This window comes from Falco naumanni, chromosome 2 (assembly GCF_017639655.2).
Source record: "Falco naumanni isolate bFalNau1 chromosome 2, bFalNau1.pat, whole genome shotgun sequence".
NCBI lineage: Eukaryota > Metazoa > Chordata > Aves > Falconiformes > Falconidae > Falco > Falco naumanni.
In genome coordinates this window covers 59,412,970-59,430,743 of record NC_054055.1, presented here as the reverse complement: position 1 = coordinate 59,430,743, position 17,774 = coordinate 59,412,970, and the positions used below count along the sequence as shown (strand labels likewise).

The 17,774-nt window shown below is 37.6% G+C and overlaps 1 protein-coding gene across 3 annotated transcripts in view; it reads left to right on the top strand.

Moving 5' to 3' along the window:
• The window catches only part of NALCN (sodium leak channel, non-selective), a 249,732-nt gene that overhangs the window by 209,671 nt on the left and 22,287 nt on the right, over nucleotides 1-17,774 (top strand). For 2 of the 3 annotated variants that reach the window (XM_040584468.1, XM_040584470.1), the window contains exons 19-30: nucleotides 3,412-3,513; nucleotides 3,950-4,019; nucleotides 5,258-5,349; nucleotides 5,513-5,635; nucleotides 7,904-7,960; nucleotides 8,333-8,453; nucleotides 8,559-8,690; nucleotides 10,452-10,619; nucleotides 11,791-11,895; nucleotides 12,601-12,707; nucleotides 14,541-14,661; nucleotides 14,746-14,844. In XM_040584468.1, coding sequence (XP_040440402.1) covers nucleotides 3,412-3,513; nucleotides 3,950-4,019; nucleotides 5,258-5,349; nucleotides 5,513-5,635; nucleotides 7,904-7,960; nucleotides 8,333-8,453; nucleotides 8,559-8,690; nucleotides 10,452-10,619; nucleotides 11,791-11,895; nucleotides 12,601-12,707; nucleotides 14,541-14,661; nucleotides 14,746-14,844 — 1,297 coding nt within the window. The remainder of the gene's footprint in view (nucleotides 1-3,411; nucleotides 3,514-3,949; nucleotides 4,020-5,257; nucleotides 5,350-5,512; nucleotides 5,636-7,903; nucleotides 7,961-8,332; nucleotides 8,454-8,558; nucleotides 8,691-10,451; nucleotides 10,620-11,790; nucleotides 11,896-12,600; nucleotides 12,708-14,540; nucleotides 14,662-14,745; nucleotides 14,845-17,774) is intronic. The other variant, XM_040584471.1, reaches the window with a different exon arrangement.

Below are 17,774 nucleotides of genomic sequence, written 5' to 3'. Positions count from 1 at the left end.
TTTTGAAGTACTTAAAAGTTTGGACCTCATAATTGTTCACAGGTAATATAAACTATGTTGTATCCCAATATCATGCTGTTCTGTATGGTCTTCACTTGTAGCCTGGCTTTTTGGTAATTTACCAAATTGCACTTTCTTTTTCAGGATATTTTATTACATTTGTGCTTTTCAAGGCAAATTTGGAGCATGTAGTTTGCAGCTGCTAGACTGTATTCAGAGGTCTGCAAGGCGAGTACAATGTCCAGAAGCTTGACATATGTCTTGTCTCTTCTTTGTTTCCTTCCTCCACAACTGATCGTAAACCTAATACTTCAAAGAGATGGTACACGAAGGTGGAAAGGACGATTTTAGCGAAAAAAAAGGTCATCTTGCCTGCATTGTTCAAAGAAAGGTCAAAAGATTCTGACCAGATACAGTTACATGAAGATATATCAAGTCAAGAAAACATATTTTTTTAAACTCAAATTTGCAAACCACATCACACTAAATTTTCAACACAGTGATTGTCCCAGGTATGGGATTCACCTCCAGACTACCGTATCTGCCTGTGAGACAAGTGATGACCTCTATCATCTAGTTGATAAATGTCTAGTCAATGCAGGCAGTGAAGAGCAGTGAGATCTTTAGCTGTCTGCTTTTATCTTTGGATGCACACAATATGATTATTTGAATAGCTTCCAAACATTATTAAGTTAATTGACCAAGTGTTCAATGGAGTTATCTACATATGGACATGTAGTAATGTATGAGATACCAGAGGATGTCCAAAACATCCTCTTGAGGATGGCAGGTAATACAGAAATTTGTAGGGGACGCACACCCTGCTGGAGCAGTATCTGGAAACAAGGCACAATACTCTGAGGCATAGCAGTTGGCACTGACTACCTCTGTGCAACCCATTTAACAGAGTCCTGCATTTCCACTGATTATGAGGGCAGCCTAGACATGGCTCACGTGTAGGCACTGAGAGTGAGTGCCTAAGTGTTAGTGGCTACAATAAGAAAACAAATCCTATTGTAGACTTCTAAATTGACAACTCTGCAATTCTGAAAACTTCATGGCACCTGCCGCCTTTGTCAAAAGTCCCCAAAGGTCTGTAAATCTAGGTGTCTAAACAGCTGAAAAATATCCAGATCCTGAGTCAAAAGGATAACAAAGCATGTCTTTTACTAAGAGTTAATACAGGGAAGATTAAGGCAGTAATACCCATGAAGTGGAAAATGCTGGGAGAGGGGCTGTCAAAAGTAGCCTCGGCCTTTTCAGCACAGCATCTTTTTCTCAGAAAACACAAAAAGTTTCTTTGCAGTTACTTGATAAATTTCTGATCTTTGTGCTATACAACTGGCATTTCATTATTTCTCTGTTGACTTCAGTAGGAGCTGCAGGACTTCCAGAGTTATTGAAAATGAGGCAATGGATATAAATTCTAAATACGGATTTAGGAATCTCACAGTCTTTCTACAGGTGTTAGCCTTTATGTGTGCCCACTCTGTATAGGAAATGGCTAAGTGTATTTTGTTATACCGTCTTGTTCTTTAGTCATGAAAAGAATTTATTGTCTGAGCATTTAATGTTGTCTTTTATTACAGACACTAAGTGTTTATATAACTTGGTATTCAAGTAACCTGTACAAAGTTGTACAAGGACATGAAAAATTTATGTGCAAGTTACTGTTTTTATGTCAAGAAAATAATTTCTAGATGTTAAAAGCAGAACACAATAATTGATATTCACAGGGAAAAAACAGGTAAGTTACCCTCTTTCTCACAGCAGGAAGCCTCTACACAGAAGTCAGGCCCAGAACTTTTTATTGTCTCTGCTGGCAAAAACTGGATTGTCATTTTAATGGAGTTAGGTAGGATCTTTCTTTAGGAAATAATTTTTGTGTTGGGTTTTTTCCCCCCAAGAAAATTGCACAGGCATTCAAATGATCTCTCTGTTGTCTTCTGACAGTGTTATTTAGTGTCATCCTCCATAATATAATGCTCAAAGCACAGTGGTGTTCAAACAGTCATTATTTGGCTAAGGTGAGCTGTGTTTTATAAGATACACAGTAGTTTTCTTAAATGGCATGATGCTTCACTTCAGCGTAGTGTAACCTAGTGCCTTCTATAACAAGTGTAGCACAACGTGTTTTTCTAGCATGCTAGTATGATTGGCAGTGATGACACTGACAAGCATTCTAAGCTGCTTCTTTTTGTTCCAGATCTCCCTTTGGATTCCTACTCATGTAATTTATGTGTTTAAATCCAAAAGAAAGAGAAATAGCAGAGAAGAGTGAAAAACAAAGTCACAGTGGAGAAAGAACATGCCTGGGACACCTTTTGCCATCAAGCATGATCATCCCATGCTGTCAAGGATAACATTTATCTAAGCCTTACAGTAGACTGGCAAATAGAGTGGTTACTCCAATAGCATGTTGGCATTTTGCATGTTTTTTAAAAAAATGGAGATTCAGTTCATTAAAAAGTATGAAATATTACCAGCTGGGTCTTGTGTTTCTCTGAATGATTGCATAACACAGAATGAGCAATGAGATGTGCACTGTGTAAACTAAAAATTGCAGCATTCCTGGAAAGTTAAAATATTTTTCCAGTGTTGAAATTCCATTTCTCAGCCATTGGAGGATTTGTGTGAGCTCTGTTAGTGGAACTCTCTCCTTTTCTTCAACAAGTCCGTATTTTTGTAGCCATCAAAATAAAGATACGCGTGTTCTGTTTAGCTGTAGCACACTTAGCAACCAACAAATACTTGTTTCTGCCAAAATATGTAAAATGTGCTTGCCGAAATTCAGCAAAAGCAAAATGAAAGTAAGTAAACAAGTGAAGAAACCTACACAACAAAATGCTGCAAGGTCAATGCATTCCCAGACAGCAGACATTTCACATCACAGGGTATCAGGAATGTGCAGCTTTTCATTTCAAGCTATATATGGTCCCAGTTACGTAGAACAACAATCAAAGATGGGCTGTAAGTCCTGAGTGTCTACATAAATATTTTGCCACATACATCCCTGAAATGGAGCTCCCCTAAAATGACAGCTATACTTGTACTATTCCCTTCTTTTCTGCTGAGAAGCTGGTTTTACTGATGATTAGTGCATTGTTTGACCATTTTCACACTTAGCAAAGTCTTGAGGGACCTTAAATCCTACAGCAAACTGAAAAAAATCAATGATGGCCCTTGCTAAGGCATGGAAAAGGTTCATGAGGTGACCAGTTATGTTGCAGAGTGAGGACCATTGCCTTGGAAATATGTTTTCGTGGAAAGTCCATTGCTGTTTTAGTTATTATCTGTTGAGCTGCACATTTGCTTCCCAGAAAGCCAAGCTGATTTGTCTGAATGCAGTACCTTGGAAATTATAATTTATACTGAAAACTCTTGTGTCATCATCATTATATTTCTTTGTAGGGCCTGCACTAGACAACGCATGCTGAGTGGATCCTTTGAGGGGCAGCCTGCAAAGGAAAGGTCAATACTTAGTGTCCAGCATCACATACGACAAGAACGCAGGTAAATGTGGACAGAAGAGATGGTTTAAAAACTTTCTTAAAATAAAGGTGACAAAAAGAATTACATTTGAGCAATACCTAACATGAAAACCTGAAATTGCTTACTTGTACAAAGAACTGAATTCTACATTCTTCACTGTAACCATAATGAAATTCATTGTACTGTATCAATGGAGAAAATGCCTTTTTATTTCAAATGTCATTTCCTTCACCAACTACAAAGCTATCAATTTAAGGATCAGAAGGAAAGAAATTGGCTTATGTTAGACCGGATTGAAAACAATTGAAGAACATATAAGCGTCTGATGTTAGCAAGAGAAAAATGATAAGAATTTGAGATATTGGTTGGCTGGAGAGCAGTGCTTTATAATGGCCATCCTATAAAGGTCAAAATTTCATCTTGAGATGTATCGTTAAATTGATTATGATTGTTTCAGGTCACTGAGACATGGTTCCAACAGCCAGCGAATCAGCAGAGGAAAATCTCTTGAAACGTTGACTCAAGATGTAAGTCCTCATAGAAATGAAGAAATAAGAATGTATACTATATAATAAACACTTGTCTAAGAATAATGTCTATTTATGATCTTGTTTGCAGTTTGTCTTTTGATATCTTGAAATAATAAAACAAATAGTGCAACTGCATTAGAATTATCCTCAACTGACATGGTTAATTCACTGATTGACTTTCTGGTTTTGAAACACTTGTTGAGATAGATTTCACTGATGTTGGAGACACTACATTAGGAACACAGCAATTGCTACCCAGGACACCTTAAAAAGCCTTACTTTGGAATTATACAAATCAGTCAGGCTGGCAAAACAGCACTTCAAAATTTCTGATGGAAGTTTAACAATATTTTTCAAACACCAGGACTGTCAGGCAAAAGGACAAAGACTAAAGAATAATAATCACGGATTCCACTGTGCTATGTTTTATGCAGTTAAGTGCATTTTCTCTTCTGCAAATTCATGATAGTTTGTGGATATCTGCGACTGTGAAAATTCAAGGGGCAATATTAGTCCTATTTCCAAACTATGGCAATCATTCTCTAGACGTGCTTCATACTTAGAAACAACTGCATATGAAGTAATTAATGAATTTCCCTGCATGGTGGTAGAAAGAAGCTATAGGTAACTAATCTTATAAAGCAGATGTAGATTTGCTTGTGTTCAATAGTAAGGGTAACACCCCACCCAGTATTATGCCTCCAGGATTGCTCCAAGCTCACTTAACTCTGAATAGTAATACTGATTGTACCCTCAAGCTCAGACATAATGTCCTCCCTCCCTCTCCCCCCTCCCTGTGCTCAGCAGTCACTACCTGCATGTTCTGTGCAACTCAGTGCCTGGCAGCACATATGGCAGGCTTGAGAAGCTGAAAGGGTGTCTAAAGCCTTTTCTTTCCCAGTCTTTGCCCTTAGTAACTTTGATGGTATTCATTCCAGTTCAGAGAGATCAGCTGAGCTTACGGGACCTTTGCTTTTAAAGTTAAAAGTCGCATTGGATGAGACTTCACGCATGAAATTAAAACTGAAATTAACCTTGATGAAAATAAGCAGCTTTGTGCTGTAGATGATAGAAAATACTGTATAGTATGCTTGACTGGGTTGATGTGCAGTGCATTTTGAAATACAGATTTTTCATTTGAATCATTCTATGTAAAATACCATATCTTGCTTTCATCTAACATTAAAAAACAACAACCCCCGAACCTCATTTAAAAGGAATCATTTTGCTTCTAGCATTCCAACACAGTGAGATACAGAAATGCACAGAGAGAAGACAGTGAGATAAAGATGATTCAAGAAAAAAAAGAACAAGCTGAAATGAAAAGGTATTTAAAAATCAAAAGTCTGCGTGCACACTTTTCTGTATTAGGAGTTTTCTGCATGAAGTAAAAATATTGAGAGTCATAATGAAAAAAGAACAAATATAAGGGATATTTTTGCCAGGTGTAATGCATATCAATTAATAATTTATGTTCTGTCTTTCCAAAGGAAAGTCCAAGAAGAGGAACTGCGAGAGAATCATCCATATTTTGATAAACCACTTTTCATAGTTGGTCGTGAACATAGATTCAGGAATTTCTGCCGAGTGGTAGTACGAGCTCGCTTTAATGCGTAAGTTTAATCCATATTAACAATTGGCTCCAACAAGAGTTTACATTAATGTCCTCAGAAATCTAGGTCTGACTTTTATTTGGAAAGGAAAACTGCATATAATGTGGTCACCACACGAGCTGGCAGTCAGTTGCCTATAGTATAGTATAATCTTGCTCTTGGAAGAAAGGAAGCAATAAAATGCTGTGTAAGGGCAGACACATTTGAGCAGTCTGCGATGCCAAGATGGGACAAGACTGTGGGGAAACTGTAGGTGTGAACTGAGAGGAAAGGCTAATGTTTTATACTCCCATTTTTAGACCTTGGGGAATCAGCTTGCTATTCCCTTCCTATTCCTTATCATGAGGCAGGAAGTCCTTAACACCAACAGTTACTCAAAGAACAGAAAAAGGTGAAGGGAAATGAATCACACCTATGCTCACACAAAGAGTCATTAGCCCATAATTAGAGACCCAGAATGGGATGGGAAGGTGTTCAACTGTGGGAGGTAAAAGGAGAAAAGCTGAGACCAGCTGAAAGCTGGGAAGACTCAGTAACTAAACTGTAGGTGTATGTGAGTGTGGCGGGTACAGATTTATGTACAAGCAGCTTGATATAAAATCATCTTATAGCTCTTCTTTTAAACCTCTGTGGCTAGCACTCTAATTTTGGAGGGTTAATGATTGTCATCTTGCAAACACTGTGACAGAAGATAGCCCAAGGCTATGAGCTTGGCACTTGGAAGACCTGGTTTCAGCACCTGCTTTACTATTGATTTTGTCTGTACCCTTCAGCAAATTACTTCTAGGTAGAAGAACAGGAAGGTTAGATACTTCATTTTTACAATACCTTATGTAAGTGTTCTGCCACCTGTGTAGAAGCATGTCCTTGAGTTAGGTGCCTGCTTTTCTATGCAACTGCTAACTTGATTGCAGTTCGCTCGTCCACAAAGCAGTTGCAAATTAAAACAGCAAAACAAAACACACAAACATGCATTCCAATCCACTTGTCAAATGCACATCAGTGCCTCTTAGCATTGTGGAGCGCCTGAGGGTAACAGGATATTTATATTATCAACAGTTTAATTAAAATGTTTGCAATTATAAGAGTAAACTGATTTTGTTAAACAGCCATTTTTTTGTTTATTCATTGTCCCACCCAGCTTGCCAAGCAAGTTGTCCTAGGTATCTTTTTTCAAACTGGAAGGTTACATATTTTCTTCTAGTAAAAAAGGCTGAGGAATGCCACTGTATACAATGTTGGGAACAGGTACGAGCAAGCTTAAGAAGACCCAAAAGTCAGTTGGTTCAGTGGAAATATTCTGTATTCTGACTGGTGTAGGTGGGTGAACCTGGCCTGTGGCAGTTGCCTCTTTTTCTCCTTGTGTGCATCTGGCATTCCTGTAATTCATAACCATGAAATCTCTTCTGGTGGTAATACCTCAAGTCAGGTCAGTCCATTTTTCACTTTAAGCTCGGCAAGGAAGTATGGACTGTAGGATATCTCAGTGGAGATCCTGTCTTGGCATGATTTGCTACAAGGATTCGAAAGATAAGTAAAATGTGCCCCTAACCACTGGGTCAGGGTAGGCTTCTTGGGTAGGATTCTTGTAGCTCCTCCTGCTGAAGCCATTCTGCTTGGTACGAAAAGGCTAAATAATTGCTGAAGCAAGAACTTAACTCACATCATGTAGATATGTGCTTATTACTCGTAGGGTGTTCTCACTCTCTCTGGCTGCCTGATGGGTGTTTGAATATGGTAGGTGAAGCACAGCAATTTCATAGGAAAATTCAGACACGGAAAATCTAGAAATATTCATCAGAAAATGACTAAAGAAGTAATAAAAGAAGTAGGGCTTGTGGAAGGATTTTTTTCTTTTTTGTGTCAACTGAGGGTATGGTCCAAGAGGTTTCGAAGTAAAAGGAAAGAACTTCTGAGGAAGCACTTCAGAACATGAAATTCAGTAGCAGGTAATCCTCCCCATCCCCAAGAAAAAAACAAAATTAAATTCTTGCTTACAAAAGCAAGACCCGAAAAACTAGCAGTGTAAAGAATCATTACAGGAATTGCTGGTAGGCCATGAATTAAAGTGATCCTAGCTGTGTTGATGATATGACTAAAAATGCATAGAATTAAATGAAACTTATACAGACATTTAAAATTAAGCCAAGATAAAATGTAGCCTTGTTTTTGGATATAAATTATTTTGAGGTGATGGATGCATGATATAATTATAATGCTGACTAAAATAAAATGTAAATGACTGTGTCTTTTTTTTTCTTTTTATAGTTCTAAAACAGATCCTGTTACTGGAGCTGTGAAAAATACCAAATACCATCAGCTTTAGTAAGCGCTGCAAAAAAGTAACTTTGCTTGGTCACATAAGCCTGCAATATAAGTGTGTGAGCACACACATGCATGCATGTGTGTATGTGTGCATGCACATGTGTATTTCTTTTTTTCCAAAAAAAATATTTTTGTTTCCATGGAGTTGTTTGGCCAGTAGGATTAATAGGAAGAGGATTTTTTTGTCAGCCTTTTCTTCTTTACTTGCATGCAACTTCCCTAGTTTTACTACACATTTCTGAAATATAATAATATACTCCTCAGCTTAATTTATTTTTCTTAGGAAAGCACTTAACTGTGGTGTAGACACAATACAAGTGACACAGCACTCATGGCATTTCTGTAACGGTTATCCTTGCATATTCTTTGCAGTGACTTGCTGGGTCTGGTTACTTACCTGGACTGGGTCATGATCATTGTTACTATATGCTCCTGCATTTCCATGATGTTCGAATCCCCCTTTAGAAGAGTTATGCATGCTCCAACACTCCAGGTACTGTCTGTCACTGAATCATTTTACATTTAATGAAGCACAGTCACCTTGGTTTTCTCCACCGCCCATTCCTAAATTATGACTATTCTCTGCTTTCGTTTTCAGATTGCTGAATATGTGTTTGTAATATTCATGAGCATTGAGCTTAATCTGAAGATTATGGCAGATGGCTTGTTTTTTACGCCAACAGCTGTGATTAGGGACTTTGGAGGAGTTATGGACATATTTATATATCTTGTAAGTTTTTTATATTTGTGGGAGGTTTCGTAATTTTGGTATCTTTGGATATATAAATGTTTGGTAATGTTAAAAAGTTTGGCTCTGCACCTTGGTGCAAATGCGGTCCTGGAATTTATATACAAACACCACTGCTTTCATGTGTAGTCCTGTCAGTTATGTATATGAATACTTATTTGGACATCTAAAAATCACACTTACATGTGATATGCACCTGGCATTTTAGTGTAGGGCCATTATATGGCCCCTTTTAATTGTTTATTTGTTGATATGTTTTAAGTACCAGACCTGATTTCATTCCAAAGTAAGCTCAGGATCTCTGACCTTGCTTCAGCGTTTGTATGCAGAAGAACCTTTATTTTATCTAGTTCTTAGCCATTCATTGCTCAACAGTACTCCTGCTTTATAGAAGGCTTTTCAAAAGCCTCTACCATTTGACAGAAGGGCACTTCCTTGTTGCTGGTATTGCTATAGCAGAAAGAAGGCAAAGTAGCATCTTTCTATATTCCATACCTATCAGTAGTGGTTCTCAGGAAAAAATTGTTACACTGTTTTCTTTGTCCCCTGGAAATTTCTTGCACACCATTCAGATAGAAGGGAAAGAGGTCCTTTCTTCTTCACATACGGCAATAAACACCACAGAATGTGTCAAAACCAGTGCTCAGTATAATACAGTATGCAATATTTTCCAACTGAAGAAATTACTAAACAAAATGGCTTTGATGGATTTAGATTAAATCTTTCAGAGATTAATCTACCAGACATGTGCTGCATAAAATTTGCCGCAATCAGTTTGTATCAAAGATTCCATTGTTAGCATAAATAAAAATATGCATACTTATACAAAATTCCTACTGCAGTATGCATAATCATTGTCTGCATTAGGTTCTTGAATCTCTAAATCCCTCTGTTTTGGTCTGAAGGAAAATTTAGTGTTGTAGCTTGGATATTCCAAATGTGCCTGTGGTGATCTTAAAAGAATATGAAAGTAAGTCAAATGCACTAGCAACTCTTTTTGTTTCAGTGGGGCAGCTGTCTTTTACCACTGTTGCTTTTAACAAATCGTATTGTGTTTTAAATCGTACCGGTGATACCAGCTTGATCCTCCATTTTTTGTGCACTTTGTAATACTCTCATTTCTGTCCCCCTATAATAACACTGACTTTATAAATACTTTTTACAAAATAATAAGAAACAGGTTTATAATCAATAACCATCTGTCAGAAATTGTTCAGGCTACAGGACACAATTATGCTGTTTGAAAACACTTTTGAATGTGTAATACTCGCGTGATAAAACCACCCAGTAACAAAACTACTTACGCCTATAACAAAGTGGTAGGAAAAACTGGCAAGCAAACTGTTAAGACTTTCCAGGTGAGGATATTTCAGTTACTCAAGATAGAATCTCCATTTGAAATGAGAAGGGAGGAGAGAGATGCTGCTGCCTGCTTCAGTTTGTGTCCCTGCTCTGAATCAGCCAATTTGATTTATTCTTTTGGAATTGATCCATTTGCTGAAAAGAATAAAGTAGATTTGGAGTCAAAGGGGAAGACAGAGGCTGAATCTGATGCCCATTAGTTAGGACAGTCAGCCAGGCCACAGGATATCCAAGTCCTCTTCTAAATGAGGGGTTTTTTTACCTTAATCTTCCCTTTAATTTTAAGGATGCGTGTTTATTGATCTTCTGTGCTGTGTCGGTGTCAAGTAAGACATTGTAAACCTAATCCTTTTTTGCCTTTTCCTGCCTTGTCTCCTCAAGGTGAGTTTGATATTCCTGTGCTGGATGCCCCAGAACGTCCCTGCCAAATCTGGAGCTCAGCTCTTAATGGTACTTCGCTGCCTCCGGCCTCTTCGAATTTTCAAACTGGTCCCTCAGATGAGGAAAGTGGTGCGAGAGCTGTTCAGTGGCTTTAAGGAAATCTTTTTGGTATGTGTCTGTTATTTTGTTCTTGTAAAAAAAAAGACATGGAGAAGTACTACGGTAACATTTTGCTATCATGTTTTTCTTTTCTAATCTTTTCTCCACCGCTGTCTGTTTACTTTTCATTGTAGCTACCTCTGCAGGTGATTACACAACACGTTAAAAATTAGGAATATAAATAACTAATTTACATTTATACTGAATAAAGCTGCTGTAACAATTCTTTTATAAATTATAGTATTCTTTCAACATATATTTGGCCATAATTACATAAGAGGACTACTGAAATAAAGTCTACCCATTATTCACAGTTCTAGTTGGGGAAGAAAGGTGAGAAGTGTAGGGTATGACCGCTTGGCAAGAACTAAAGTAAACCTGGTTTCCAAGCTGAGGGTCTGTCCATCCAAGTTTTTTGAGAGGCAACCAAAGATAAAAACAGTTGTTCATCACAGATCTGGATCTTATTATTATGTCATCATTGTTATTATGATCATGATTATGCACTTATAGTAACAATAATAATAATAATGGAGTCTGTGATTGCTTGATCAGAACCTAATTTGTTGTCTTGGGACCGTATGTGATGTTTGCCAGCCTAAACAACAGGCATTTTGTTCCTTAACAGAATGCTGTATTAGGTCAGGTTGTTATAAAAAACTAAGGTGCAAAATATATTCAGGCAGCAATAAGAGCAAGGACAAAAAGTATAAAGCTAGTTAGCATTTCACAGATACAGTAAATATCTAAAAGAATACATCAAAATTTGCTCATACATATCTTTATTGTAGCTATACTGGAATTAAATATCTAACAATGGCTTACTCATTAATTAGTAAAGCCTGATTAAGCGAAACAGAAGCAGCACATATTTAAGTATGTGAAGAATTCTCTTTAAAGTGAATGACAGTTCTTATGCATACAGAATTTAGCTGGTACACTAAGTGCAAGAAATCTTTGATCCTTATCTACAATTCTTAGATGCTATGTTAATAATAATACATATAATAATACAGCACCTGGTTACTGGATCAGAACCTAAAGTAACATGTCTGTCACAAAAGCCATATCTCCAGGTTTATGCAACAAAATGATCCTCCCTGCACTTCACCGAAGGAGCTGACCTCCTTTTTCAAGTCTGCAGGAGGAGAGTTTGACAAGTCTAACTTCATCTTTACAGGTTTCTATTCTTTTGCTGACATTAATGCTTGTTTTTGCAAGCTTTGGGGTGCAGCTCTTTGCTGGAAAACTGGCTAAATGCAATGATCCACACATCATCTCTAGGGTAAGAACTGCTTTTCTGCTTCAAATTAATAGTATGCTGTGCCATTTCTGCCTGCTGGGGGAAGCAAGTCAGGGAATCAGAGCTATTATATGAGAGATGGAGATCTTGGGCACTTTGTTGTTCAGAAGCAGGATAATGGACGGAAAGGTGGTAAAGGAGTGGGCAAATGAGGGTGAATCTGGGTTTTCATGTAAAAAAGTAAAGCACATCCAAATATCAGGAGACATCTGAAAAAGCTGTCAAACTCATGCCATATTATTTGCAAAGGGCTGGATGTCACATGGAATTAACCATGGAAAATGACACCTATGGATTCCTAGGTCAGCAGCAAAGTTAAACTGCTAGAGGTTAAAAGCACTGGGAATGCTGTGTAGGTTACATGGAGAAAATCAGCTGTGTTTCTTACTCTATTTGGAGAAATATCATCACCAGAAGAGAGGAATAGTCTTTAGGAAAGAGGTGAAAGACTAGGTAGTCTTGCAAAATTCAAAGCACTCCATTCTGGAAGGAAAAGGGGTCTTTGAATTCTTCCTAAGATGCATTTTTCGTTTTGGTAAAGGTCCATGACTATTAATCCCAGACCTGTAAATAACCTTTCATTTCTGTTTATGTTGCTTCCCTATGGCAAGTGTGCTTCTATACTGACATTTCAGCATTTCTCACAAGCTATTATTTAATCTCAGACTGTGGTTTATTTCACTATAGGAAGATTGTCATGGCATCTTCAGAATAAATGTAAGTGTTTCCAAAAATCTCAATTTAAAGTTAAGACCTGGAGAGAAAAAGCCTGGATTTTGGGTGCCACGGGTCTGGTGAGTTGCTACATGTTGGCCTATCTTTCTTCAAAAATGCATCTGTTAATGTAGAAGATGGCTCAGATGTCATGGCATTAAACTACTGATGAAGGGGTTTTATTGTAAGTCAAGTTATAGTAAGAATAAAAATTCTGGCATTTTTAGTAAAAAGCCAGATATATGAAACTTTTCCACACTTAACCTGCTGTTCTATTCATAAAGCAGAAAGGGAAAAAATACCCATAGGTATTGAACCTAGACAGGAATTAGATGTGATTGTTATTACAGTGGGAGTTATTGTCTTGAACCAAGATTATCACTTCATTGTTCCTTAGTACTATTGTGAAGACAACCTAAGAGCTCTACATCAACAACAGAACCTAAGAATAGATAGGAAAAGATGAGAAGAAAGGTAAATAAACCTGCCTACAGCTACCCGTAAAAAAGAAAAAAAAAGAAGAGCAAGTAATGCCTAAAGCCATTTCTATGGCCATCAACCATGCCAGCTAGCAGCTTCTTTCTGTTTCCAGTTCAGGAAATCCTTGTGGTCTATGTGGTGCAGTAGTGCAGTAAAATTTATTTAAAAGCTAACATTACATTTCTGATTAGTATTCTGGTTAAGTCCATTGAATATTTCCCAACACCTGAACAGGCAAAAAAACCTTTCTTTTTAACTGTTTACATTTTTTAGTTGGTTGACATTTTGCAAAATCAGCTTAACAACTACAATTATTTTAATTGACTATGTGTGTGGATGAAGAATGTACCAGCAGTGGTAGATTCAGAGCCATCCTACGCTAATGAAATAATATGCTGTGACTTGAACAGTCGGTGAAACTCTGACATCTGCAGAAGTCTTTGTTTCTGTATGCTTCAGAAAAATTCTTCCACGAGTAAGCAAATTCAGTCCTTTTCAGCCTGATCCAGAAATAAGCAAAAACTGTCTTAATCAGCATAACTGTAAACTTTGGGGAATGTTTTGTTGTTGCAGAAAAATATTTTACCACAAGGACGTTTATACCACCTGTTGGCTGTGTCAGGCCACATTTTCAAGAGCCAGATGCCAATCTAAGGGCCACATTTAAAAGAAATATCTACATGTTAGAGCTCTTTTTCACTGAATGGTTGGATTTTCAGAAGCACCAAATACTTAATAATCTTCTAAAATACAACTATTTACCTCATAAACTGTTGAAAACACTTGAGCTTCTTGAATTATCTGTCTCAAACTGTAGACAGAGCAATGTGCTAACCTAGCCCAGAGAGGGTACTTCTAATGTTCAGCTAGAAACATCCTCTTGAATATCAACCGTTACAAAAGGTCAGAACATATGGTGTAGGAAAGTCAAGAAGATGTGATGTCCTCTCAGTAAGTTTTGCTTTAGACCATCAGCTCCTGATGATAATGAAATGGGGAATCACATTTTCTAAATGATTTCGCCAACTTTGGAGTCCAAATAATTTTATGTGGGTTTGAGGCTGGTCTCCTTCACTTATATTTATTTTATAATCTGGCCAATGTCACCAGATCCATTTTTTCCTGAATGCTGAATTTTGCTAATTTCATTGACAAAAATACTAAAATGCAGGAACATCTTATGAGCTTTATTACTGTGAATCAGAGTCTGAGTAAGAAAATAAAACATACATGGGGATCAAAGAAATTATGCTGTACGTATTTATTGCTGTAGCTATTTTTTTATTCTTGAGACAATTTTGAATGATACATTTCATAGGCTTTCACACCAACTCTTCAAGGTATTTAAATCTTAGTTAGACTATGAAGAATCAAGGTAACAGAAAGAACAACTTAATTGCTGAAGTTACACCTACTTATGTACTGCATTTCAGGGCAAATCCTCGGAATTTTAATTTTGACAATGTGGGGAATGCAATGCTGGCACTATTCGAAGTTCTTTCATTGAAAGGCTGGGTGGAAGTCAGAGATGTTATTATTCATCGCGTTGGGCCGGTAAGGAAACACATCACAGTCTTTGAATTCTACCACACATACTTTGATTTGTTTTAACTATTGATCTTATTTTTGTCTATTCAGATCCATGGAATCTACATTCATGTTTTTGTATTCCTTGGCTGCATGATTGGACTGACCCTTTTCGTTGGGGTTGTCATCGCTAATTTCAATGAAAACAAGGTACTGAGCGAGGTGGTTTATTGTGTGTAGGACTGGCTCTGTAAGAAACCTGAAAGTGATATTGCACTGTCTGCATTACCTGGTAAGACTGCCTTTAAGATTGACTTACCAGTCTTACAATCTGCAAGCCTCCAAGTATGGCTTCAGACACACCTGATCCATATTTGCTACAAAACTCAAGCCTGCAATGATAACAATCCATCACACATTCTTTCAGAGCTGCCTGAGGTTATTTACAATGCAGCTGTGTTGTCACATGAGACTTAATCTAGAGCACAATGTATTTACAGATGCTGCACATTCTGCTGCTTTAGTTGATGGAGTTATATATGCAGCAGCAGGTAAAAAGACATGTTATGTTTGTATGTTACAACTGAGGGGTCTCATTAGAGCCCTGCAATTGCAGTGTTTCAGATCCAAAGTAAAGCTGCATGGCTTTTTCTTGGCAAGCAGCAGAGTTGTAAAATTAATTGTCCATCACTCAAACAAAAAAGTAGCTAGTGTTCTGGGAAAAAATCTGCAGTTCACATGGGCTTTGTGGATTACCCTGAAAAGTAGAAAAATCTGTCCTACGGTGAATTGTTACAGAGCAGCTCATGTCTACACTTGTTAAAGATAGCATCCTGTGGATGGGGCTGCTGCATACACACTGCACAGCCCTTAATCTGACTGTTTTTTTCTGAGCTTCTTGTGGTGCCCCTGTGGCACCAAGATATAATTATTACGTTTTTTTCATCTCTTAGTTCAAAGGCCCAAAAATAATGAGTTGTCTGTGTTGCAGCTAGCTAGAGCGATATCTTTATCACTTATGGCATTGGAGGGAAAGGATGCACTCTGGGGCTTGGAGAACACAAGGTAGATGGTATGCTCATGCTGGAGACAAACTGGGTGCTGGCCATGGCCCTCCTATGGCCCTGACCCGAAATATATAGCAAACACAACTGTTGATTTTGCCCTTCAAGGAAACTACTTGACTCCTGGAAGGGAGCTGAGCAGCACACTGCTGTGTGTCCAGTGTGGGCAAGCAAGGCATTGTGAAATGAAGGCAAGCAGATTGCGAGCCAAATATATGGCCTAAAACCTCTGCCATTCAGAAGGTATTTCTGTTTGTGTGACTCCAGTGTAATTTTGGTAAGATGAAGTTATTTGTGTTAAAATACATCTGTTCTAGAGAACAAGGAGCAATGTGCTATTCATTTATTTTTTTTATTCACTAAATTTTGACTCGTGAATTAACAAAGCTGAAATTTCTCAAGTATGAGAATTCCGTGGGATTTTTATAGATGCTTTTACCCCTTCCTGTTCAGCTGTGTAATGTTACTTTTCCTTTAAATGTGTCAGCTTTACACTGATGCATACAAAATACCTTTTCAGCAAGTCTTAAAAAAAAGTAAATTGTTTTATTTGAATTATAGGTAGTTAAAGTATTACTTGAAAAGTTAAAATTATTTTAATGTTTTTCCTTTATAGCTATGAGGTATTTAGCTATGTGTTTCTGTCAGGTACATCATAGTTCATGAAACCCTATTGAGATGTTAGGTGAGCATTTCTGTCATATACATTGTTTTTTCATTCCCCTTCACACTTTCCACACCAGTCAATTTCCTCAAAAACCTGTTTGTAGGCACAAGTGTAGGCGACAAGAATACCACATTACAGAGTTCTCTCTTAAACAGCTTTTGATTGTAGCTGATCAAACATCTTTCCTTTACTCGATTGAGGTGCAGTGCATATGATGTTGAGAACCGAGCAAGTGGTGTGTTTCTGCTTTAGTTTTGAATGTGTTCTTGAATGTATTTGTCAGAAATTCTGAGCCAGCTCCGTGGGCAGTGGAGAATCATCAGGAGCCACTTGCTGGTCTGGGTTGCTTTGCTACACCTACAGCGTCTATTTTTGGCCATTGTCATAGAAAAAATTTACTAGAGGAGCTGGATCTTTGCCCTTACTGGTATGACTTTTATTATGCTTTTGTGACAATAGGCCCAATCTTACTTGCTGTCCATCTCCTAGACGGTGTTTTTGCTCTTAGTTCCCACTCTTTCCATAGGAGTCACAATACCAAGTTTACTATGTCAGCCTATCTCCTGCAAAGGCAGCTTTTGAGATTTCTTTCACAAACCAGTGAGATGTCATTAACTCATAACTCAGTATTCATCCTTGTAGTCAACTATCAACTACCGAATAAGGTGATCTGGGCCAACACACAGGTTACTTTTGAAGTGATTTGTCCACAATATCAGTGTAAATCTTGCACCATTTTTTTATTTTTGAGTTTGAAACATGCAGATGAACAGGGGAAAAATACCCTTAAACATGTGACTCTAACAGATTCATATTTCATTCCCTCCTCCTAGATAGGCTGCTTTAAAGGCACAGGACAGCCCAAACTCATGTGAAAAGCAAAAGTTTGTTTATGTTCGCTGTGATTTAAAATGAGAGGGAACAGGAAAGTTGTGAACATGAGGTTTATAAGGATTGGGAGCACAGGAGATAGCCAAACAATTCATCTTAGCCCAGATTGACCCTTCACAAGCTTCCAGTGTAAATGTGGAAGTCTGACGTGTAGGGCCTGAATTAGGGTTCCCATTATTTTCAGAAAATTACCTGATTTTTACATTTATCCTTTTGGGGTGATTTTCTCTGCTTGTATGTTTTCCTCGAACTATGACCACGTTTTCAGCTATGAATAAGGTTCTCCCTCAATTCCATGTCTGAATACAGGGAAAGCATTAGTATGAACATCAAAAAAGTTACTCACTAGTAACAGTTCCCTGTAAATTACACTGAACAGGCACATCATGCAATATTTCTATAGAATTTACATAATACTAAAAATACAGTCAGTACAAATTATTTATGTCATCTGGTTAAGCTTTTTCAGCTGTTTCTTAGTAACCCCAGGTAGCTACTGTGGCATGTAATGTTTGGTT